Source organism: Diadema setosum, chromosome 5 (assembly GCF_964275005.1).
Source record: "Diadema setosum chromosome 5, eeDiaSeto1, whole genome shotgun sequence".
Classification (NCBI taxonomy): Eukaryota; Metazoa; Echinodermata; class Echinoidea; order Diadematoida; family Diadematidae; genus Diadema; species Diadema setosum.
The window spans coordinates 7,059,050-7,084,113 of NC_092689.1; the positions used below are offsets into that span (position 1 = coordinate 7,059,050).

General features: G+C 40.7%; 1 protein-coding gene across 1 annotated transcript in view; it reads left to right on the top strand.

Moving 5' to 3' along the window:
• Positions 1-25,064, top strand: part of LOC140228459 (collagen alpha-1(XII) chain-like) — a 39,495-nt gene that overhangs the window by 14,175 nt on the left and 256 nt on the right. The window contains exons 14-32 of the mRNA XM_072308673.1: positions 1,234-1,500; positions 2,183-2,449; positions 3,117-3,392; positions 4,668-4,961; positions 5,796-6,050; positions 6,887-7,153; positions 7,798-8,055; positions 8,602-8,692; positions 9,117-9,298; positions 11,133-11,381; positions 12,766-13,029; positions 13,561-13,806; positions 15,081-15,350; positions 20,103-20,354; positions 20,599-20,877; positions 21,567-21,806; positions 22,443-22,736; positions 23,139-23,381; positions 24,640-24,933. Coding sequence (XP_072164774.1) covers positions 1,234-1,500; positions 2,183-2,449; positions 3,117-3,392; positions 4,668-4,961; positions 5,796-6,050; positions 6,887-7,153; positions 7,798-8,055; positions 8,602-8,692; positions 9,117-9,298; positions 11,133-11,381; positions 12,766-13,029; positions 13,561-13,806; positions 15,081-15,350; positions 20,103-20,354; positions 20,599-20,877; positions 21,567-21,806; positions 22,443-22,736; positions 23,139-23,381; positions 24,640-24,933 — 4,788 coding nt within the window. The remainder of the gene's footprint in view (positions 1-1,233; positions 1,501-2,182; positions 2,450-3,116; positions 3,393-4,667; positions 4,962-5,795; positions 6,051-6,886; positions 7,154-7,797; positions 8,056-8,601; positions 8,693-9,116; positions 9,299-11,132; positions 11,382-12,765; positions 13,030-13,560; positions 13,807-15,080; positions 15,351-20,102; positions 20,355-20,598; positions 20,878-21,566; positions 21,807-22,442; positions 22,737-23,138; positions 23,382-24,639; positions 24,934-25,064) is intronic.

The following is a 25,064-nucleotide window of genomic DNA, read 5'->3' on the forward strand; positions in this document are numbered from 1 at the left end:
TTCATCAAAACTTACAAACATACATTCTTGCCACACACTCTATATGTTATTACATCAGCTCTTATACTTTTAGATTTGTGTTTATAGATTAAAAAAAAATACAGAAGGCTGCAACAAAAAGGCTTGTAAGTGTGGCTGACACACGGAACTACTGAGTACGTAGTTGAATTTTGTGCATTATTCAAATTGTAGATAACTGTTGACTTCCAAATTTCTCAGCAGTGGCCTAAACAAGTCCCCTGAGGTTCATATTTAATGTTTTGCTGCATTTTGGGAGGTCTGTAAAAGGTATCCCCTACCTTTAAGGAGTGACTAAGTTATTGGCCTGTCGGATGCCGGTGGGGAGATTGTTCCATAGTTCAGGGGCAAGAGGAAAGAGAGGCAAGACAGGAAATCTATCAGTGTTTTTCCCCCAGAGGACTTTATACTGACAAGGTATTCATTTCACCCGCTTCCCTTCATGACACTTTTAGTACTTTTGATCCAGTTCTCATGCATTATTCATACCTGCCAAATGTTCTTAATAGTAATGGGAGTATTCCAATTTTGTAGGAAAGGAGAAGTTTCATTCAACCTTGAGTCCCTAATTTTGTCAGCACCTGCTAATAGGGAAGTATGGGTAATGGATGAAAGTTCCTATTTTTTGCATCATATTCTCCAAGTTATTTCCATTTACAGAATTCTTGGGTTGGCTCATATGCATTATTTGTGGCTACAAGTATGTTGGGTAAGCCTTGGGTGCACATAGTTATTGTAAGAAACAATATTTGTTGAAACCATAGATGCAAAGTTTGGGTTTGTCATCAAATTAGGTCTTTCCTGTAGTATTGCTTCTTATTCTCATCTGTTTCATTTACAGTGTATATGTGATACAGTCATAAACATAAATTTTTTCAAGGTGTTGATTAAGTATGTACATCAAAACATTGTGACATAGCAAAAAGATAAACCCACATAATTACTGCAAGATGTCTTTTAATGTCACATGTTCAGTATTTTTCTTGCACTAGTGTCAACCCATTTTCAGTTCAGCTGTTATAGCATGTCCACATGACTTGCTGATATTTGAATGGTCATCACATATGTTCTTAATTTTGCTCAAAGAATTCCTTATCTATTGCTTTCAGTTGATGACATGTGACTCAACATATCTCTTTAGGTTTAAAGAACAGTATCCTTTTACATAATGTTCCATATCTGTGTTCTTGCATGCAACATCGTGCTTACGTACAGGGCCGTACTCGTCATATGAGCCTCACATCTTTGACACCACCAACACGTCGCTGACGGTCATCTGGGTGAACGCAGAGACCGACGGCAGGCAGGTGTGTCTCACGGAACTGTGCAGCACTCTGAGCAGTGGCTCACCCAGCTGTCTTCCAACTAATTCGACATGTCCCATCTTCTTCACTTTCGATGGGCTGGTTCCGGGCCGTCGTTACGTTGTGTCGGTTGAGCTTAGCAGTGGGGAGATGGAGGATATTCTATACACCCAGACTGGTAAATCAATGCCTGAAATCCCAGTAACCATGTCTGTCATTTGATGCTGTGTCTTTACTGTCATTATTTCAACAACTCATTGTCAGTGTTTCATAACAGAGAGTTACAAATTCTCTTTCAATTAGGGTCTCTGTCGTTCAGATGTAATTGTTTCAGTTACCAAATTTTCAACAACCTCTTCATTCCAGCTGGTTCCCAAATTGCCCTACATCAACATAAATAAGCAACAAAATTAATTAGTGTTTTAATAGTAGTAGCCATGAAAAAAATTGTGGCCATTCATACTCAGACAGGATTCAACCTACGACACCCTTCTTTGCTGAATATTTGGAATATTATTGATGAAAGATGAAATACATGTACTTGGTCTTTTTGTTAGGGGTTATTATTGTATCTTTTGTTTAAAATGAAATGCAAAAAGCGTGCAAGCTGCCCGCATTTTTATTTAGTTTATACTTTGGAAGTAATTCACATATTTTTGATTAAATTGTAGGTTCTATAAAATTAGCAAGCAAAATTTCAGTTGTACATTTACCTCCCCCTCCACACACACACACACACACACACACACACACACACACAAACAAACAAACAAACACAAAGGAAGTGCTGTACATACACAATGTGGGGTAGCATCTTTTGATGTCAAACCTTGATACCGGTATTCATTGATCTTTTGCAGAGCCAAATCCTCCGGATTTCTTCAACGTGACCTCTTTGGGATCTGACAGAGTGCAGGTCCTTCTTGCCCCACCCAAGGGCGACTTTGACGGCTACATGCTGACATTTTCACCTGACGAGGGCAGCGTCACTCTCTCACCGGAAGAGACAGAGTATACCCTCGATGGCCTTGCTGATGAAGCCACCTACACCGTTGAAGTGGTTACATTCACCAGGAGTGGACTTCTGCGCATTGAGAGCGAGCCAAGGTCCCTCAACGTTACGACCAGTAAGCTTTTTAAATTTTCATAGTTTGAAGTGATTACTCATACCACTTTGGTCAATACAAACAGCAATATCTCTTCATCATAACGATTTTATAACCACTGAAACCCTATTACGTGTACAGCTGTAGTTTAAAGAAAGATCATACGTTGTATCTGATATAATTTCCTTGAGGCTATCCAGACCTGAAGGTGTAGTCAAGGAGAGCTCTCAGTGCGTAATATTTAATTGAGATTTCACTCATTGCCAATGTTATAATCCTTCAGTGTTAGATTTATTTAATCCTTGAGATAGATGACAGAAGTTGACTCCAGTAAAGATTTCTCAACAGGCAACCAGGTTGATTGAGACTCTTGTAGGATTATCTGTTCAATGAAATTGATCCATTATATCATACAATTAGCCTAAATTTATGCCAAGGCGAGAGAGAATATCCATGGGGCTCCACTGTGTAAACATGAATGAGGGAGTCGTGCATAGGTTGGCAGTACATGTAATGGTATTAAGCTTAAGATAGTGCAATGCTATCTTGGCAATTAATTGCAGATGATTATGGAAACTGACATTCAAAAACCACAATCAAGAATGCAAAATGAAATCAGATAACAGCATGTAGCAAAAGGGAAAAAAAAAAATGATTTCATTGATTGTCATTATTTGTGTATATGCAGGTCCAGCTGTACTGAGTGCAGCAAACATCATGAGCACAGAGCTAATCCTCACATGGTCCTCGGATGGATTAAATGAGAATGCACTGCAGTACTTCCGACTGGAGTATTCCTCGATGGTCAGTGGCTCACGCACCATCCAAAAGAATACGGACCCAAACAACGACTACTATGCCTTTGCCATAACTGGGCTCATCCCGGGCGATCTCGTGACCATGGTCCTGAGGGCCGAGTTTGGTAGCGGACTAGTTTTTGTCGATGAAATCACGCGACGCACTGGTGAGTCTCCTCATTCTTCCAGACTGGCATTTCGATGTCACTAAATCTTTTCATTGTATTTTTTATATACTAATTATGCTATTTATGAATGAAATTAGAATTTGGCTGTAAGTCATTGAATAAAACCCCCAAGCTTCTTTTTTTTTTTTTTTTGAGACTCTTTTTAGGGAATATGATTGGATGCACATCGAAAAAATCAGTTTTGAATTCTTGTGTATTCTATTGTTTTAAAGGGGATGGCTAGTAACTGATGAGTGGGAATCAGTGGGAATGCTGGGGAATGATTGTTCCAATTCTTGTGGGATTCATTTAAGAGTATGTTATATATCTATTGTGTGAAAATTATTTGCTTCAGAATGGTCTCATATTCAAGTAAGGTGCAGTTTAATGGTTCCAGGCTAGCATGCCTGTACAATGATGGGGCATTAAACTGCACATTACTTGAATATGAGACCATTCTAAAGCAAATAATTTTCACACAACAATAGATATATAGCATATTCAAGTAATGTGTAGTTTAATGGTTCCAGGCTAGCATGCCTGTACAGTGATGGGGCATTAAACTGCACATTACTTGAATATGAGACCATTCTGAAGCAAATAATTTTCACACAACAATAGATATATAGTGTACTCTTAAATGAATCCCATAAGAATTGGAACAATCATCCCCCAGCATTCCCACTGATTCCCACTGATCAGTTACCAGCCATCCCCTTTAAAAATTTCTTATGTATTTGTTTTTCTTCTTTTCTTTCATTGTTTTCATGATGGAAATTGTAGGTGACACTATTTCAATAATAAATATCATGAAATTAATTAATTTCAATCAGTAAAAGTCAAAATAATGATGCATTTATTAATTTTGGCTTGACACAGTGTTTGCATTGGATTTGTACACAAAATCATACTTTTTAGTAATTTGGATCAGACATGGACTTATGTAATGTTACGTAACTATGGTACCGCACACCCAGGTGTCACAAATTTGGTCTCAAAAGTTGTGCAGAACTTCAATGAAAATAGTCTTGAAACGCTGTGTCGATGGCTTCTCACGTTCCAGACACAAATTGTGTGAAACGTTAAACCTATGAAAGTACATATTACTCTTCTGCGCTGTAAGAATTTCTGATGAGCTTGAACAACATCCACCCAGTATTTTTTGATATATGCAAGCAAAGTTACATACAATGTAAATAATAGCAGTGTCTGATTGATGCCAAGATAAAAGTAACTGTGTTTTCAATTTTTCAAACATCAAATCTTACTCAACAGAACCTGCCGCTGTTCCTGATGAAACTTTCACGGTCGTGCCTGTCGACGACGTGCCAACATCCCTCAGGGTGAACTGGCGTCCACCTGAAACAGGCCGTTTCCGGGGCTATCGCATCGAATACTCGCCCTCTGATGGGGATCAGATGTCTCCCGTGGAGCTAGGGAGTGGCGAGGAGGAGCTGACTCTGACGGGGCTCCAGTTTGAGCAGACCTACGAGATCACCATCACTGTCATCATGGGGAGAGGGGGGACGTTCCAGGAGAGCGACTCCCGCTCCATCACTCAGAATACAAGTACGTTTCATATTTCTCAGCACCATGCATGTTTCTATACATTGTACTTGTTCATGCTGTAATTGCCTAGTGAACCTTTTAGCACAAACATCAGAGCTTTTTTGTACAGCAGTGCTTTCTTTTATTGCTTCACATTCAATACCCAAATTTGCCTTAGCAGACACAGGCTTGTCAGAAATGTCTGCCCTTGCATTTACAATAAATGAGAGGTGCAGAAAGCAGTGATATAGATCATTCTACAATTTTAGCTTTTACATGTTTGTGAGGGGGCATGGAAGAAAAAAAAATGAAACAAAAATCACAGCTATTGTATACTGATTTGTTGTTGACAGCTCACTACTCACACTTGTCCACAAAATTAGTCTTTCAGTCCTTAGCCCGAGACAAACAGTGAGCCATGCTATGATTGAATCTGACTGGGTAAAGTTTGTTAGATACAACTTGTTGTAATTTTGATTTATGTCAGTAACCAAGCTAGCGCGAGGAAAATATCCAGTATGGTCCTTAGTGGCAGCATTATACAATTCTCTATTCCTCACACAGTCTGTTTCTCCAAACAACTGTAGTTATGTTGGCAGTTCCAGCAGTTTGATCAGGGGTTATGAAAGTCATCACTTCCTGTGATATACAAACTTAAGTTCTTTTTCTTTCATACAAGCAAAGCTCTCGAGATTTTATTTGCATTTTGCTCACACCACAAACTCTTTCAATGCATGGCTGTTTATACTTTAATGGGATATAGGAACACAAGTGCCTATTTTCAGAACAGTTATCTTTTGACAGAAATTCTTGTCTCGTTGCCATTGCATTCTCGACTACTTTCAACTCTTGCAGCTATGGGGGCCGCAAATGAGGTCAACATAAGGGACCTTGATTCCACCTCAGTGGAATTTACCTGGTGGGGTGAAGGGGAAGGAAATTTCACGGTGAGTCTCAACGCCTCCGACTGTCCTGGAGCAGCAGTCCCTGCCCCCGTGATGGTCACATCACGTTACGCCCAATTCTCCGGGCTGACGCCGGGGGCTACCTACACGATCACTGTTGAAGGAGGCACAACTGCTATCATCACCGATGAGGAATTCATTACCGGTAAGTCTCTCTGTGAATATGATTTCAAATGTTGCTGAGGTTTTCACCAACCCTCCTAAGCAAACAAAAACAAACAGTGAGTTCTGGTAGGCAATTGGGCAGTACCAAAAACAATTGTCTTTCTTTCTGATATCAATAATTTGACCTGGATGAGAAAGAGTGTCAAGAGTGATACAGTATGTTTGTGAAGTGGTAAAATTGTATGCTGTAACAGGAAGCTACTCCACTGGTTTTTTTTTTTCTCTCTCTCTCTCTCTCTCTTTTCCTCCCCAACCATTTGAATTATGTTGCTTGTTGTCAATCTTGACACAGTGTTCTTAATCATTGCCTTACATGAACCAGAAATAGTTGTTATATACATGTATATATATATTTTTTTTTTGCATGTGTGTGCAGGAAATGTAATGCATCCCATTTGATAGAGGGTTATGATGTGATCAGGAGTGATAGAATGCATTCTTGGCCAAGGTACCAAGTAGTAGATGTAGCCTTCAAAGCTGTAAGGGTTGTATTCTGATGCCTGCAGATACATTATTTTGTATGTATGAACATGAAATTGAATAAATACAATGACCCATTACAACAGCATGCATTTTTTTCTTCATTTGAAACCAATAATCAAAGTCTTTAATTTCTTGTCCCTGTCAACTGCTGAGCTTTCACTATGCTCTTCCTAACATCTTGCAAGTCACATGAAGAAATTTCTGAGAAATGAGACACATATGCATATGACTGACATTGTTCATCACTCTTTGTGAAGTGTATTTCATTCTGTCACCACAAGTGTACCTTCATTATCCCCCCCCCCCACTCACCTTTTTCTTTGTCTACCACAGTTCCGGACAGAGTAAGTGATATTCAGGTGCGCTTCATCAACTCCAGCGCTCTCACCTATTCCTGGACTCCGCCTAGCGGTTGCTACGACCGAATTGAGGTCCGCTACTCGCCCGACACCTGTACTAACCCCTCCCCCATCGTACTCGAACAGGCTGAGAGCAGCCACACCCTGACCCTACTGCAGGCTGACACCGACTATGACATCGCGCTCGTCACCTTAGAGAAGACGGCTCAGAGCGAACCTTTCGACATCAGGCTGCGCACTGGTATGCAAATGCTTTCAGGCCTACACGTGTGTGTGTGTGTGTGTGTGTGTGTGTGTGTGTGCATGTGCACACATTTGTGCGTGCATTTAAGATCAATAAATTTTTGGAATACATCATCCCAGAAATTTGGTAGGTCTATCGAGATAAAAGCAGTTGCAAAGTGTACTCATAGATTTTAATAATCAGAAAGTTAATTGTATATACATGTTGGTACATGTACCTACACGAGATGTGTTTGGAGTTGTTGAAAGCATAGGGCTTTTTTAATTAACAAAAAAAAAAAGAGGTTCTTTGACAAATTTGTCACCAATCTTTTGCTGTTTTCCTATTGAAAGGCTGTTTGCTTTGTTATAGGGTGTTTTTTTTTAGATGTGCACATACTTGCACAGTGTATGCATACTTATACATGCACAAAGGATTGTATGTTTCAGGGTTTGAATTTTAAAAGCACCACTGTGCTTGACAGTGCATAGAAACTAGATCGGAGTTCTTGTGGATTCTATTTGGTATCGAGAGTCAATATTCTACATGTAGATCCCTGCTAGCCAAGAAATAAGTTAGCAGGATTCCTGCATATTATCATAATGCAAATATGCACATTTATATCCAACTAACCCTGCCCTTGTCGCCTTCTACCATTGCAGCATGTCCCGAGGCAGAAACCCTCAACGTGGGTGAGGTACGAGCTGACAGCATCGCACTGACTTGGGGGAACACGACAAATCCAGCGGCCACTGCCTTTACCCTCGTGGCCATGCCCGAGGGCATGACGCCCATCTCGGTCGAGCTGGACCTCTCCGTGCTGGCCTACACCCTGGAGGGCCTCATGAGCGGCGTCCGTTACACCATCGTCCTGTACATCAACGGCACCGACGTCAGCGACTCTGTAGTGCAGACCACATGTGAGCCCATGTACCTCCTGCTTTCCTACATACTCACTAAAACTCATTGACTGTTGTGTCTCTGCAAATCTGTCAATAGTGACATAAGTCCTTTTGCTGCATTGTATATTATAGGTTCAATGTTTTGTCAAGCTTAACTGAAAATAATTTGCCATCAAGCCTCTTTGAAAATCCAACAGTAACTATGGATACAAATGCTTGTGAAGTATATTTCTCTTTTTCATCCCCAGAGAAAACAAAAAGGCAGATTCAAACTTTGTGTCCTAAGTCATCTGTGTTTTTAAACATCATTATATGCCCATCACAAATTGATCAGTAGCTTGTATCTTTTAGTAATGAACTAACAGGGTTTTGTTGTTATTGTTTGAAATTGCACGTGTCTAATTGATAAGCAAGCACCCAAAGTCAGCATGCAGTGCCTGAGCTTTTGATTTTACCGTTTGCTGATGTCATGAGTGCAGGGGGAAGAAGTGGTGACATTGCTCATGCTTTATTTCATTATGTTTGAATTTAACACCTCCCGGCATCTGATATCTTCCTCAACAGGTCCCAGTGAAGCCCTGAATTTGACGGTGGCTTTCTTCACCCAGACGTGCCTGTCATTCTACTGGCTTCCAGCCCAAGGAAACTTTGACAGGTATATGCAGAGATCAGCATGTCCTTTTGTACGACAACAAGCACATTCAAAATTATCCTTCATGTCATCTGTGTAGGGCATCTTGGCTGCTCAGTCCGTAGCATGTCTGCCTTACAATCAAATAATGTGGGTTTGAGTCCTGGGGAATCTTGCTGAGCTGTGATATGTGCTATGCCATCCCCTGTAGAAAGAGACAGAATACTCCATTTGAGTGAGTAGCAGTTATCTACTTGCATCTTAGCACTTTAGTGAGATGTTCAACAGTTTCAAACAAATTGCAAAAAAAAAAAAAAAAAAAAAAAATTGGGGGGGGGGCAGGGAGGGGAGAGGGAAGGGGAATAGAGTACTACAGAGTGGTCTGATTTTTATGTGCATGGCTTTTATTAATCCTTTCCCTTGCTTTTATTTCATACCTCATGTGCAGATATGAAATCACAGTCAAGTATGGCAACCCTCCCATCATAGTCGAGGAAAGGACTATCGGACCAGATGAAGAGCTCAGCCTCCTCATAGAGAATCTAGAGCCCGGCACACTGTACACCATTAGTGTTGTCACCACCGTGGATGGAATACAGGGAGAGCCTGCTGTCTTAACACAGAGAACCAGTGAGTCCTGTAAAACATATTATTACCTATACGAGGGAGTTTTGCGAGGCAATTCCGGTTGTTATTTTGCAGGGTTAAAGGTCAGGAGTTGTTATTTTGCAGGGTTAAAGGTCAGCGGTCAATATGCTTTTCGCCACGTCGCTGCGTAACAGTAACAGTATGTGCAAACAGTGCAATCTTCCGGTTTGGGGAGGTGGGAAGAGAAAGAGTGGAATCTCTCTCCCCACCGATCGACCACGAAAAGAAAACATTCCAGGACGTGTCAGTTACACGCACCGCAGAAGAACGCTGATAAATCAACTCATACAAGGTCGACTACTTACAGCAGCATTAGGCAATGACTAGTCCATTTGTGATCAGTAATTGCACAGTGACCATCAGTTTTACAACTCTCAAACTTTTAATAGAGAAGTAAAAATAAAGTGTAAGAACGTTCAGAAGTTTGAAGTTTGCCTGTTACAACTCCATGTATCTTTGACGTTGGAGTTGAATGATATACATTGATGAACAATTTTGCAATTATTCAACATGTTGATGGTCTACAGGTAGTCAAATGTGGCTTGATCTGTATCATATATAGTGTATAGCCGTATTTACATATTTTCTTAATTTACCTAGGGGGATAGGTAATAATTATGATATTGACTGGCCTTTCTTTCGGGAGGTACCAGATAAATATTGCCCTCACTGAAAACATATTGCCCTCGTCTTCGACTCGGGCAATATGCTTTCAGTTTGGGCAATATTTTCTGGTACCTCCCTCAGGGCCAGTCAATATTATATAAATATTTTTGCAGCATGAAAATTTCGCAAATTGGAGCTGACGGCCTTTTTCGCAGCATGAAATTTTCGTGACTTTAGTACCACTGGCATCCAATGCATATTATGTAGACAAGAACTTTCACGTGCATTCCAATTTTGCGAATGTTGCCGCTCGTGAAATTTGCAAAATTCAAAATGCACACAAACATTCCTTGTTTTACAGTATTAGAAATGGGTCTTATGCTGTATGTTGCATTATGAAACTAATCCTTCAGTTACCTATGACAGTTTCATTCCATTAACAGCTGAGGAGGTAACAGATTTATATTATACATGTACATTGCTCTTGTGTGAATTTAGGTTCATTGTTTAGAAACTATAGGGCATAGCAGGGGCGGATCTAGGAATTTTGTAAAGGGGGTGCGCAAAGAATATTTTTTGTGCAACTTCGGGGTTTCATCTCATCTTTATCTTTTTATTTCTATTATTTTAACAAAAAATAAAGAGGGGTACACGCCCGGTCTGCCCCCCTCTGGATCCGCCACTGCATAGCCAAGCTGTAGGGTAGTATGATCCGATTACTGTGAGTTGATGCTGCCATCGTGGCCAAGATTTTGAGGATAGCCCTCTTTTTGTTGGCCCAGACCTAGCCCAGACCTTTGGTATACACAGTCCATGAAATATGACAAGTCATCGCATCTTTGTCCTTTTTCTTAACTCTGTTCACACCTCAAACTTGTTGAGGATGGGCTGATTTTGCTACAGCACGCACTTCCCATAGGCACTTGCCCGAGTATACTCGAGACTTGTCCTCCATGGGTTAATAGGATATGTGAGTGGGTGTTACTGTAATCAAAGTGAAATATTACTCGATAAACCTTGATTTTGTTTTTCTCTCTCTTTGAAAATGCTTGCTATCGTGGAGTAGGGCCTGGAATTTGTTTGAATGATAAAGTTTTAAGGATACAAGAGATTGACTCATGCTGTAGAATATTGGTCAGCTTGAATATGAATTCTAAATTCTCTGAATGGCAATTTTGTCTTCTCTTTTTTGCTTGCCGTGCAACACCAGTTGAAAATGTGGTGATGGTGGAACCTGTAGGTGACACGGGCGTCCGTGTCTCTTGGGATCCCGTGAATAGCGCCCTCTACTACCTCCTCACCAACATCCCACCTCTGCTCAACGATTCCGTGACCAACACCACAGCATTGTCCAAGGAGTTCTCTGGCCTAGCACCGGGCAAGAGGTACGCCTTCATCCTCACCGTGCAGCTGGCTAACGGGCGAAGGGAACTTCTAGCCCAGACATCATATACCCTTGGTAAGCACTCTCCAGCCTTCTTGAAAGCCAAAACTAAGAAACAAAGCAAAACAAAACAAAACTACAATACTACTACACCTCCCAAATTAAGCATGAAACTTCTTTGCACTTGTCTGTAAAGGTTATTTGTATTTTGGCAAAGCAACTTGAATGGTACATTACTGGACTTTGTAAGGCGCAAGACTTACGATAACAGTGTTTGCTTGATAATCATGTACAAGAGAGGCATAGAGGTTCAGTTGTCTGTACATAATTTCATCATAACCCTTATTGTGCACAGATACTTCCCAAATTTTTTCAAGTTTTCTTGCTTAAAACATTCAGTATTCTCTCCCAAATTTGACCTACTTAGAAAGTAATAGTAAGCCCACTTAGGTGTATCACTGTGCCTGAATTGATCTAGAAGGCTGTGGTGACATAGTGGAGATCAGGGGGGTGTTTCATCAACGTTTGTCGGCGCTGACAACTTGAATCACCATAGTAACAGTCAGTGACCAGAGCATCTCAGCCAATCAAAACCAAGGATTTTGCTGAAATTGGTCAGTGCCGACAGTTGTCGGCGCTGACAAGCGTTGATGAAACACCCCCCAGGTGTTCTCTTTGTATTGACAATTAAAGGACAAGTCCACCTTCATATATATGTGGATTGAGTGAATGCAGCAATATTAGTAGAACACATCAGTGAAAGTTTGGGGAAAATCGGACAATCCGTTAAAAAGTTATGAATTTTTCAAGTATCTGTGTAGTCACTGCTGGATGAGAAGACTACTACAGTGTATGATGTCATACAACCATAGAAAGAAAATAACAAGAGAATTTCTCAAAACTTTACTTTTTGAATAAAGTGCACATTTCTTCGACTTGTTACTGACATATAATTATGTTGAGGGTAATATTATTCCCCCTGCCTTCTGAAAGAGAGAAGTCAAGTGTTCTTTTGTTATGCGAGAAAAGTGAAAATATGTTGAAGTTTCTTTATTCTTTCTTTATATCGTTGTACTCATGTGACATCACAAGCTATAGTAGTCTTCTTATCCAGCCTTGAGTGAGCAGAAACTTCAAAAATTCATAACTTTTGAACGGATTGTCCGATTTTCCTCAAACTCTCAATGATGTGTTCTACTAATTTTGCTGCATTCACTCAACCCACATGTCTATGAAGGTGAACCTGTCCTTTAATTTCCAGACATCTCTGTAGACATCTTTCCATTTGGCAAGGAAGGCATTCCAGTGTGGGGGTTAATCAGCCAACAAAACACAGTAACTGTTAAAAACAGGTGTACAATGTATTTCTCTTCCAACTTACTCAGTTGATGTACAGCCTACGTAGCTGTTATGAACATGCATCTTTTCTACCCCTCCTCCCCCTTTTCATTCTCCGCAGCTCCATCGGGGCTCAATTGCTCAGTTTCTTCCCACAGCATGTTTCCCACTCTCCTGCAGTACAAAATATTTGTAGAGTCGGGCGTCTTTGATTCTTACGAACTGGATATATCGGATCCCACCCCACTGGGATCTTACACTGGGCCGAGCGCTGCACTAGTGGTCATTGATGCGAAGTTTCCACCCAGCCAAACCTTTGATGCAATGTGTTCAGTCTCGAGTGGAGACGTTGACTCAGAGATACAGACTGTGCAAGGAGCTACAGGTAATATGCAGATGATGATTCTTGTTTTCCATAAATATATTCCCCCTCAAATGATATCTCCCAGTAGCCTGACCCATTGAATATTTTACGGTTGTACTTAAGCTAATCTAACTTAATCTAACGATCACTATTTTGGTTATCTAATTCTTTGTCTTTTGTTGAATCGGGACAGGGGCAAATGTTAGCTAAATGGAAAACATTGGAAGTGTCTTTCAACATTTTTTTAAACATTATATAACATGATAAATGAAACGTGCAGCTGGCAGAGGCACTCATGGTGTAAATTCAAATCAAGCAAATAAAGTACATTCACAGGCAGTATGACTATAACTAGTTTTTTAGGGATCTGAAGTTTCATATTTCTGGATGAGAAAATATGTTTTGTGACAGTTATATCAGTCTATATTTTTATCTTGTTACTTTCTGTTATATATGGAATACCACTCCAGACAAAATGAGTAGAGTAGTTTTGATGTGGAGGTGTGGAGGCACTGAATACCTGCAATTTTACTTCCGATTGTGTCATTGCAGATGCCATAGCTCCAGAAACCCTATACGTGGATGAGATAATGCCAAACTCGGTGAACCTCGTCTGGGCGGATTACACGGATGCAATGAACTACCTAGTACGTCTAGGCGATGAGTTCCGCACATCGCAGCAGACGTCGCTGAATCTGACCGGCCTCATGCCCGGCACGCAGTACGAGCCAGAGCTTCTCGTAGAAGTGGCAGGCATGAGTGACTTGGTTGAGGTCGATTCTGCCACCGTCATCACGAGTAAGTGATATTGACGTGCATCACCGTGTTGATTGCAAAAGACACAATAATTCAGTGACACTTTTCTGACATTGGCCCTCTGTGCACCCGTGTATTACCAAGTCTGTCTTCAGAAAATAATGCTATCATGATTGCAGCCCATTGACTTGCCCACTTGTCAAAGACAACATTAACTTCCTTGAGAAAAGAAATATTCCTTGCGAGCTTGCAAATAAAAGTGTATTTCTTTTTAATATTATTATTACTACTATAACCACTGTTGTAGTAGTATACTGCTATTAAATATATGTGCTTATACTTTTACAAGTAGTAGTAGTAGGGATAGTATCAGCAGGAATGGAATATGGTACCACTGATTGTTGTGATACTACTACCATTGCCTCACCGTGCCACTGCTGTTGCTGTGTACTACCGCATTTAGTAAGAGTACTTCTACTGCTGCTTCGACTACGGCTGTTACTCCTGCTACTACTACTACTTCTACTAGTACTAGTACTACTACTACTGACTACTACTACTACTACTACTACTACTACTACTACTACTACTACTACTACTACTACTACTACTACTACTACTACTACTACTACTACTATTACTACTATTTCTACTACTACTACTACTTCTACTACTACTACTACTTCTACTACTACTACTATTACTACTACTACTACTATTACTTCTACTACTACTTCTACTTCTACTACGACTACTTCTACTTCTTCTTCTTCTACTACTACTACTACTACTACTACTATTGTAATGCTACATTTATTGATTTATACTACTCCAGCTGTTATTGTTAGTGCTACTATTACAGACACAACAACCAATCCTACTTTGTACTTCTGCAACTGCATCTGCATTAAGCTCTTTTTTATAGGTATTGTTTCTACCCTTACCAATGCTGCTTCTACCACCTCTACTGCTTCTTTCATGACTACTATTGCTGTTACTATATGCTTCTTCTATTTCTACTTCAACTACTTTCAATTCTTTTTTTTACTTAACACTACTATGCATACTACCATGACAGTTGTGCGAAAACTGCCTTGTATTGTACTTTTTTTGTTGCAAAATTTTTGTGCTACTATGTACACATCTACCGCTGATATTACACAGGAAATGTATTTGTGTATGTTCCATTGCTAGTGGCTTCTTCTGTAGAAGCTGCTGTAAATGGCAGCAATATATTCTAGTGAATGAAAATACAATTTCTAAGGTGGGACCGTGCATCTGTCACTTTGTATTTTTTGTCACTTTGTTCCCATCAGGACCGGAGCCCGTCAGGTTCTTGGCCGTACAGAACACCTCGGACACCGCTGTCACCCTGCTCTGGAACCCACCTCGGTCCAACTTCACGCACTACGAGCTGTTCGTTGCCGGCCAGCGCGAGTTCTACAGCTCCGACAAGACAGTGACAGAGTACACCCTGGAGTACGAGCCCAACGTTGAGTTCATCGCCACGCTGTACACCACGGTGATGTACCCGGGAGGAGACCGTGTGATCTACAGCAGGCCGACATCGGTTAATGCCATCATTGGTGCGTGTCGGACGTAGATTTAAAGATGAAATGCAGCAAATATTTCTAATCTTTCCACCATCTTGTTCATCATCTTGCCTCTGTGTGCCTAGATAATACTTGATTGCCACCACCATTTAATCCAAAACTAAGAAAGGAACGAGATATGAAACTCGTCAGACTGACGAGTTAGGTGATACGCTTGGGGTTATCAGATGTCGGTCATCTGTGATCGACAAAGAAAAGAATGTGATATAGACACCTTGAAGTTATAATTGAGTTATGCAAAACCGTTTCCCTAACCTCTCGGCCACGGGACATCCACGGAAATGGTAAGGCAAAAAAGAAATGTATAGATATTACAGGGAGAAAAGTCAATGCCCACTCAACCAACGTGGCCGCGTGAACATGTATTGCATTGCTAGACGGAAATGCGGCCTTGTAACTACTGATGTCGCTATGCCATTTCTGGCAACTTGGGAAAAATACGTGCCGTAAACATAAAACCTATAATCGGCTGGTTTTGATACCTTGCCTTTAATCACAATTTTCAGTGTGATGACGTCATCAAAGTACAAAACAATGATGTGGTCTTGAAAGACAATTGTTCAAAGTACAACACCTTCGTCGTCGTCATTACATATTATGATCAGTTTGACAAAGTCAGCCTGCAAAATTTTGCAGCAGTCGAAGCAATATGGTCTCCAACACAAAAAAGAGGGATATGTTGTGTGTGTGTGTCTGTGTGTGTGTATAGGTGCGTTTATATACGAATGTGATTTCTACATGGACGATATATGTAATACAAAATTGAAGAAAAAAAAAGTAAAATAGCTAAGTAATTTGTTTCGTGATCTTGTGGGGTTCGAACCCGCACGTGTGCAACCTCACGTCTCTGAGACGTCGCCTTTAACCACTCGGCCATACGTCTCGACGAGAAAAAAAAGAGGAACGTAAACTTATGTATGTGAAAGATGAATCAGGAATCGTTTTGTCCACATTCCATTCTCATTTTCAGTTTTAAACTGCAAAATTGTCAAACTAATGAGGAGATTTCAAAGAATAACATGCATGATTACTGCAGCTTATTGTCTCAGTTACCACACACTTAAGTTACAGAGGAAATGGAGCAAAATCATCTGAGATAAAGGTGCTTAAACGTTGTCAAGTTAATGCACATAAAAAAAAAATCACCTCCCATAGAGATAACACGTAAACTTGTCTGATTTTGAGTCTTTACCTTTAATAACAATTTGAAGTATGATGGTAAGTCTTCTTGAACCAAGAGTGTGGAACGCAAGCTTCTACGTGAAAGATGAATCATGACGATCACCCGTGACCGACACATCTTCAAAGGGATCAGTTATTAGAAGTGGAAGCCCTCGTGCCAAGCATATTGTCTCAGCAATTCCAAAGCAATGATACCCTTACATTTATGCATACCATAATTTCCCTCTGAAATCAATGGTAGGTATATTCATGTACAATTGCTTGCCTTGTCCATAAACTTTGCTTTACAAACTTTCAGTGAAACGTGTCATAACATAATTCTGTAACTCCATTAGCAGGGATTGACTTCATAAAGAAAGATAACTAAGGGGGATTTTAGCCTGATGCTCTGTTCTTCACTGCTCAGATACCAACAACACTCATTACCTACGGCTACGTATAGAGAAACAGCCATGACGAAAATAAGTTATTCCTTTTCTTTGGCAGATAGACACACAACCCCTTTAAACCACACTATAATTGACATGGAGGGACATGAAAAAGTTCATTACTACTACTGAACAGTGATGCCTTCTACTCATGTGGCACAAGATACCTCTATAGCAACATAAAACCTGTCTACAACTCCGTTATTGCGTCAAACAATAACATCCTGGAATTTCAAAGAGATGAGCGAGACGCCATACACCTGGCCTAGAGTTAATTCATTCAGTTGCCATTCCTGCTCCAGTTGAGTTATGCAAATTATTTTCCGACCTGTCTTGTGACAATATAACAGGAACAAACGTAGAGAAAAGGAAAGGGAAAAGGAAAGGTGGCAAGCGGGGCACTGTACCAAGGGCAATTTAAACAATACGTATGATAAATGAAGCAAATCCAACCTAGAGCCTCCGACAAAAAAAAAAGAGGAACTTGAGCGACTGTGTGTCGTGGGGTAGTATAATTGATAAGATAATACGATAAATGACATCGATCGGAATAAAGCTGAACTGCCAAAAGAAACACAAAGAAAGAGAGAGAAAAAAATGATAGCGTCCTGCGGGTCTCGAACATCTCGTCCTAAGGTAGTGCATAATGACCATGCAGCGCGCTAAGTGACTATAAAGCCACACGGCTGTACCGAAGATTGGATGTGAAATTTATCTTTAATCTTTTTTTATTTATATATATATATATATATATATATATATATATATATATATATATATATATATATATATATATATATATATATTTATCTTAAATATTTATACCATATACAACATGAAAAAGTTCATTACTACTACTAAACAGTGATGCTTTCCATTCATGTGGCACAAGATACCTCTATAACAACATATAACCTGTCTACAACTTCGTTATTGGGTCAAACAATAACAACCTGGAATTTCAAAGAGATGAGCGAGACGCCATACACCTGGACTAGAGTTAATCAATTCAGCTCCCATTCCTGCAAGTTATTTAAACATACATGTTCCTACCTATCCTGTTACAGTATAACAATAACCAATGAAGAGAAAAGGAAAGAGCAAACGAAAGGTGGCAAGCGGGACACTGTAACAAGGGGCAATTTACAACATTAAGTGTGACAAAATTAATGAAGCAAACCCAATCTCCAAACTCCAATACAAAACAAGGGGAATAGAGCAGCCGTGTTCACGGGTTACGTACACTTGATAAAGTAATACGATAAATGACATCGGAGTAAAGCTGAACTGCCGAAAAAAAAAAGAGAAAAAAAGAAAGAACGGATAAAAGTCCTGCGGGAGTCGAACCTCTCGCCTTCCGGTATGGCGTTATGAACAACCAGCGCGCTAACCGATTATGCCACATGGCTGTCCTGAAGATCGAGTGCGAAACTTAAATCTAAATACTATCGTGACAGTGTTGACTTGTGATGGCGCTATTCAATTTCCCACAAGTGGCAGCGTGGATTCGATCAATATACAGTTGCAAAGAAAAATTGGGAATCGTTCCGTACAGATTGCATTCTCATTTTCAGTTTTAAATTGCAAAATTGTCAACCTGATGAGGAGATTTGAAAACATAAAATGCATGATTACTAAAGCTTGTTGTCTCAGCTACAACATATTTATGTTTCAGAGGAAATGGAGTAAAATCAGATGAGGTAAAGGTGCTTAAACGTTGTCAAGTCAATGCATGGTTTAAAAAAGAATCACCTCCCATAGACATAACACGTAAACTTGTCTGATTTTGAGTCTTTACCTATAATCACAATTTCTAGTATGATGACGTCATCATATTTCAAAACCATCACATGGCCTTGAAAGGCAAATGTTCAAAGTGCAACATATCTGAATTTGGGGTTATATTGAGCTTAAACAACAGAGATACGAGCAAATGAATGTCAGAAACAGTACCTCAAAAAAATCAATTCCACTTTTTTGATTTAAAATGACGATATGATGACGTCATCGCGTATTCCTGGCAATACTGATACTTGGAATGTTACTTACAATTCATATGCTTTTGTAATATGCAATAGAAATATAGGGTCAACGGACGATTTAAAGAGCTATGGCGAAATAAACAAAGACATGTTTTTTCACTATATTTGCAGAAAGACGCGCACGCGGAATTTCAACTTTGACGCCAGTGCATTCCTTTGTTATAGGTCGTAATCGATCGGAAATCAATGGATATTATTACTCAAAGTATCAGGAATCCAAATCAGTCAAAAAAATTGCATTTTCATGTTGCTTACGGGCTCTGCGCGCGAAATTGCGCGGACGGACGCGCACGCGAGAAAATGTTTGAAACGCTTAAAATTGTCTGAAACTTCGAGATTTCCCATTGGGAAGTCGTTTTGAGCCTTTTAAAATTTTGACGCGCGCTTACGCGCGCGTAATGATGACCTGTGTAACTAGCGTTAAAAAGTAAGATAGAGCGTGACCTGAACTTCATGTCCACCGAAAATGATACAGAAATGACATCTAGTTATGAAGTTATGATCGATCATGTGACAAGGTCCGAAAATCACAAAATGGCGCCTAGATGACGTCATAGATATGTAACTGTCATGAAAACCTTATTGTGGCTAGATTTTGTCATGAGACATGTTGACTGAAAATGTCATGTTATTTCGTAATGTCATTCTTGAGATATTGACGACACAAAATTGTCCAGAAAGAAAGAAGAATAAAAAAAAATAAAGAGAGATTTTGACAATCACAATAGGTGATACGCTGATAGCGTATCACCTAATTAGACATTGCTTCATATTGAACATTGTTACTGCCATGCTTCTGAGGTTTGTTATCCTAGTAAATCAACTGAAGAATTGGTTTGATTGGATCCAACAGATTTAATGAAATGTCTCTGAGATAGTGACATTTTTGCGTGAATTTTGTCCAGATGAGGGGGGGGGGGAATTTAATAAATTTTTAAGAAATTAGAACTGTTGCATTTTTAGGCAGACTCATCAGTAGGCATTGAGGCAGTCTCATCATTAGGAATTTAGGCAGACTCATCAGTAGCAGATAAATATTGTTCATCATTTGCATTTTATTTGTATATCCATAGATCCCTTGGAGCCCGGCACTATCATGGTAACACAGCTCACTCACACTTCCATTGCTGTCACCTGGGACGAGATAGCTGGCATCACCGACTACATTGTCACTCTCACCGTGGCCAATGGCACCCAGCTGTTTTCAGACATCATTCGCGACACCCGCATGGCCAACTTCACTGGCCTGCTGCCCGGACGGGAGTACACGGTGCGAGTGGGGCTTCAGTGCGCTGATGATGTTCTGATGCTAAGAAAGTACACCGGTGAGTCAATTATAAATTACATACAGATGCTAGAAAGTGTTGTTCCTCTATAAGGGGATCAAAAAGTATCAGAAACTTTAATCATGTCTTAAATATATTTCATTCATAGATTGACCACTCATGGTGACATAAGTCAATATTACTGCAAGGCATTGTGCCAGCCGAGAATTTGATATCAATTTAGGAAAGGTTTGAAAGAGGTTTAAGTTTTATTTTGCTCCTTGTATTTCATAATCTCACTCAGTCCCTCTTCAACCAATCTGTGCTACATTTGCGTACGTGGAGGAGGACTCGGTCACTGTCCAGTGGAGGCGGCCTGCCGGTGATCTTACCGGATATCGCATCACCTTCTCCGATGGTAGCAGTCCTCCGCGGATGGAGTTGGTATACGACAGTGAATCCCTGGATCTGGAACTACCACTCACAGGTCTGACTGATGGACCTTCGGTCGTCGTCAATATTAGCACCATCGCAGGCGTCGGTCTTAGCCAGAGTGAAAGTAACGCAGTCTCCATCAGTCCAAGTAAGTCACAGCCACTTTTCTTTTTATTCTTAGGATGCCATGAGTGGTATCCTTCCTGTGCATGAAACATGACAGCATGAATGATATACAGAGACACCAACTCTCCCGCTTTCGCAAAATCTCCCATTCTCCAGCTTTAAACGATCTTTCTCTTGTCCAAACACCTTTTCAAAACCTGGAATTAAATTTTCACACATCCAAGGGGATCCAAGGTCTAGCGTCAATGCTGTGATGTGTATGTTATATGAAAGGAAGTTTTATTTGACCAAAATATATCATTTGAATTATTGAATTACTACTTACATGTATTTAGTGCCATCGTACATATATTTTGAAAAGTAAGCCCGAGATATCACAAGAGAGCATCTAGAATCCTAGAGCTTCCAGGGCCCTTGACCAGGCCCTGGACCCCGGTCACAAAGGACTTCATGCTCTTGATGTGTGCTTTGCGCACATCAAGTTGTAGTCTCTAGTTTGCTAGGGATTTCAGGTGGGAGAATCTCCATATCAGAAGGTGCTTGAGGTTAGAATTCTCTGGAAATATGAGATTAAAAAGTTTTCCACTCTAACAAGTGGTTAAAATTGTCTTTGCACATTAGTTGTTTTATTTGCTGCATACTGTCAAAGTGTGTGTGAAAACATGCTGATATCGTTTGGCACAAATTTATTCATTTGACTCTTACCACCAGGCTCACTAGGCAGTTTGTTCAACATCACCAGTCTGACCAACTCCAGCGTCGCCTTTGGCTGGGCTGACTTGTCCGATGGTGCGGAGTACGAGGTCTGTATCCAGCCGGCTGGGGGCAACCGCTCCTGCCTGAATGTCACGGAGCGATACGCCGAATTTACTGGCCTCGTTGCCGGTGCTACCTACACACTGTCCGTTGGATGGGGCTCAGAGTGTGACATCTCACTAACCCTAAACACAGGTACAATTTTTTTCTTATTTTCTTTACCATGGGTGAAGTGAAAATACTGTACTAGATGGCAATGATGTTTACTTTATGGCAGTGGTGTAGCAGAATATCAATCAGTGGTCAGAAACAATAGCCATGTCATAGAAAGCTGTTATGTGTGTGTCTTTGCCTTATGCTGCTAGAAACAGGCACTTGTTTTAGTTTTCAGATCCAGGTTACCACTTTATCTGTCCATGAGTCTGTGTCACTTCATTGTGATGATAACAATGCATATAATGGCCTTAGGTGTGTCATTGAAAAATACGATATTCCACAGTAGTATTAAGATTTAGATCATGAGGTGAAGAGTGAGAGATGAAAGGTTGATATTTTGTAAAAATCTTATTTCTGACAGTAATTCAATGATCCTTTTGGGAAATGGGATCAAATCTACCATTATTACAAGCCAGACAGGGTGCTGATCAAGCTCATATTGAGAAATTGCTCTTTTTTTTTCTTTTTAATTGAAACATTTTGATGTAGTATTATTATGGTTTGTCAGATATTTTTTTTTTTAATCACATATTGCATGTTTTTCAAATGCATGTTATTGGCTACTATTACTATTAAAGTCAGTGACAGTTTTTCCACATGTTTGTCGTTTTCCAGTTCCTAATGACCCGGTTGACCTGCAACTGACCAACGCCACCTCTTGTGCTGCCGAAATAATGTGGGGCATCCCTGAAGGGGTGTACAATTATTTCGAAGTCACATACACACCCAGTGATGGAGTCAATAGATCTCCAGAGCGTATTTATTCTGCGAACCAAGGGGATAACGCCACTACTGTGATGCACCGATTCCTGGGCCTTTCACCGGATGAAGAGTACAATGTGACCGTCACCATAGTGACGGGGGCCGACGACGTGAGGGGCAATCCCTTAGACATCAGTTTCAGAACTGGTATGCAGATGATTCTTTCTTTTTTTTTCTTTCTTTTTTTGAGGGGGGATGTGAGGGAAGGATGTGGCTTTTCCCTGATTTATGTAAGTTATATAAGGTCCCAGTGTAAACTCCAACCACCTTTGCCATGTAGTGTTCCATTAGGAATCTCAGATCAGGGAAGTATAACCTATTTTGACCTCGGCCAATGTTAGTTGCGCGTTCTTTCTGCAAACTGCTATGCCTCTTGGCAAGTGCAGAATTTACAAATTATACACCTCAGTATTTTTTAGTTTATACACAATGTGACTAAGTCGGGGCAAGCAGATCCTGATAATGGCTGAAATAATCAGGTTCGAAAAACACCAGGGCACTCGTTTTAAAGTCTTCATTCAGCAATAATTCTTGTTCTCTCCTGCTCAGAACCATCTGCAACTGGGACTTTTGAAGTCACCATGATCTCCACGGATACCATCGTCGTCTCCTGGGGCAACGGGACCCAGGAGTATGTTTTCGTCAGCTACAACGGTGAGGACGGCAATGCCACCTGCAGGGACCTGGCCAATGACACCAGCTCCTACACGGTCATGGACCTGTTTCCCGGCGAGAAGTACTACATCTTTGTCGATCAGAGCGGTATATGTGAGACAGTGGAGCAGAACACGAGTGAGTCCACACCTTTTCTCACATGGTCCCATCTCTCCCAATGCCCTTTGTTTGCTCAAGTATACTTATACCCTTCTGTCAGAATTCAATGTCATATCTCTGTCAATAGAAGTTTACTTAACCTGTTCCTTACGGGAACCTGGTATACCAGGTTCCCGTGGGAGCAACTGATATACGGGAACCTGGTATACCAGGTTCCAATAATGAAGACAAGAGTGCCTGCTTTAGTGGCCTAAATTCATGTTTCTTTGTGTTAAAATAACGCAGTAAAGTGGGTTTGATAAAAAGATCAGAGTTTATTCTATCAGCATTTGTTCTCCTGTTTGAAAAATGCGTATTTCACAGTATTATGTACCTTTTTCCTGATTTAGTTTTTTGCTTGTTCTGCTGTAAACTTGTATGAACATGTACATAGCGATGAAGGCTGAGATCAGTTTAATAGATATCTGGGTTCGCTGACCCCAGTCACCTCATTCAGGTACCTGGTTTTGTGTAGAACAAAAGATTCTGTGAGCTCATCAGCGCACGCTCTATTCATACCTCGCACCCGATCGATATTTCCATTGTTCACTGGCACATGTACATCTAGTTGACCTTGGAAAGGGGGATACAATGTACCGCTTGACTGCCTTCACACAGGTGGATTAGACACCTGTCTGCCTCTCTGTCGACGGGCAAAAAGAATCTCGTTTGGGGGCATTAAAGGCACTCAGAGAATTGCGGAAGGAATGGGTTAATCCTGTCTGGCTGACCATATAATTTTTTTCTGTTGCCTCTAGGAATGAGAAGATTTCTCATTTGTCTTAGATCAACCCTTTCCCCTCTCATGTTGTATTTCCTGGCATTTCGTGCAAGTTGACATTTCTGTTGTCGTTGGTTCTCTTTCTTACTTCCTTCATTGGAAAACTGTTCAGATGTTCTTCACTAATATTTGTGCATGTATACATGTATGTATATCAATATGTTTGTTGCTTTTTCGCCCATATTTCCAGCTTTACGCTTAAGATTGATGCTTTGGGGCATTCCCCCCCCCCCCCATATACATGTGTACTATCCCTGCACGTATCATTGGAAGGTCAGAATATGTGTGTGTCTGTGTGTGTGCGTGTGAAATGCCACAGAAAGAATGGTAATGCAAAGTGATTTACCCTGAAGTCTGTGTGTGTAGATGCACCGCAAAGCCCTTTGAGAGCAAAACTATGGGACATTCTCACAACATGACTTATTTATTCTCCTGCTTATCTTGTTCATCATCCAGGGCCCCTTCCACCCCTCAACGTCAGCACCGTCTCTCGCAACATCTCAAGTCTTGTCATTGCCTGGACCCCACCCGGCAACGATACCGTCTTCGACCAGTACCGTGTCTCGTACGAGCGCGAGGATGGGACAGACGGCGGCCGGACAATGGTAGGATACTATCCAGAGGAGGAGACGCAGGCGTACGTTGAGGACCTGTCCCCAGGAACGGACTACATCTTCTATGTGGAGACTGTGTCCGGGGAGGGCATGTCAAGGGCTTTCAGCTCCCCTACCAACCACTCCACGTTTACCTGTAAGTGTAGCAATCATGTTGTCATTACATACCTTCGCCAAGGGAGGAGGAGGAGGTTAAATTTTTATGAATTTTATAAAAGATTTTTGATATTTTGGCAGGTAAGATATGTGAACTTTGGAGTTCAAGCT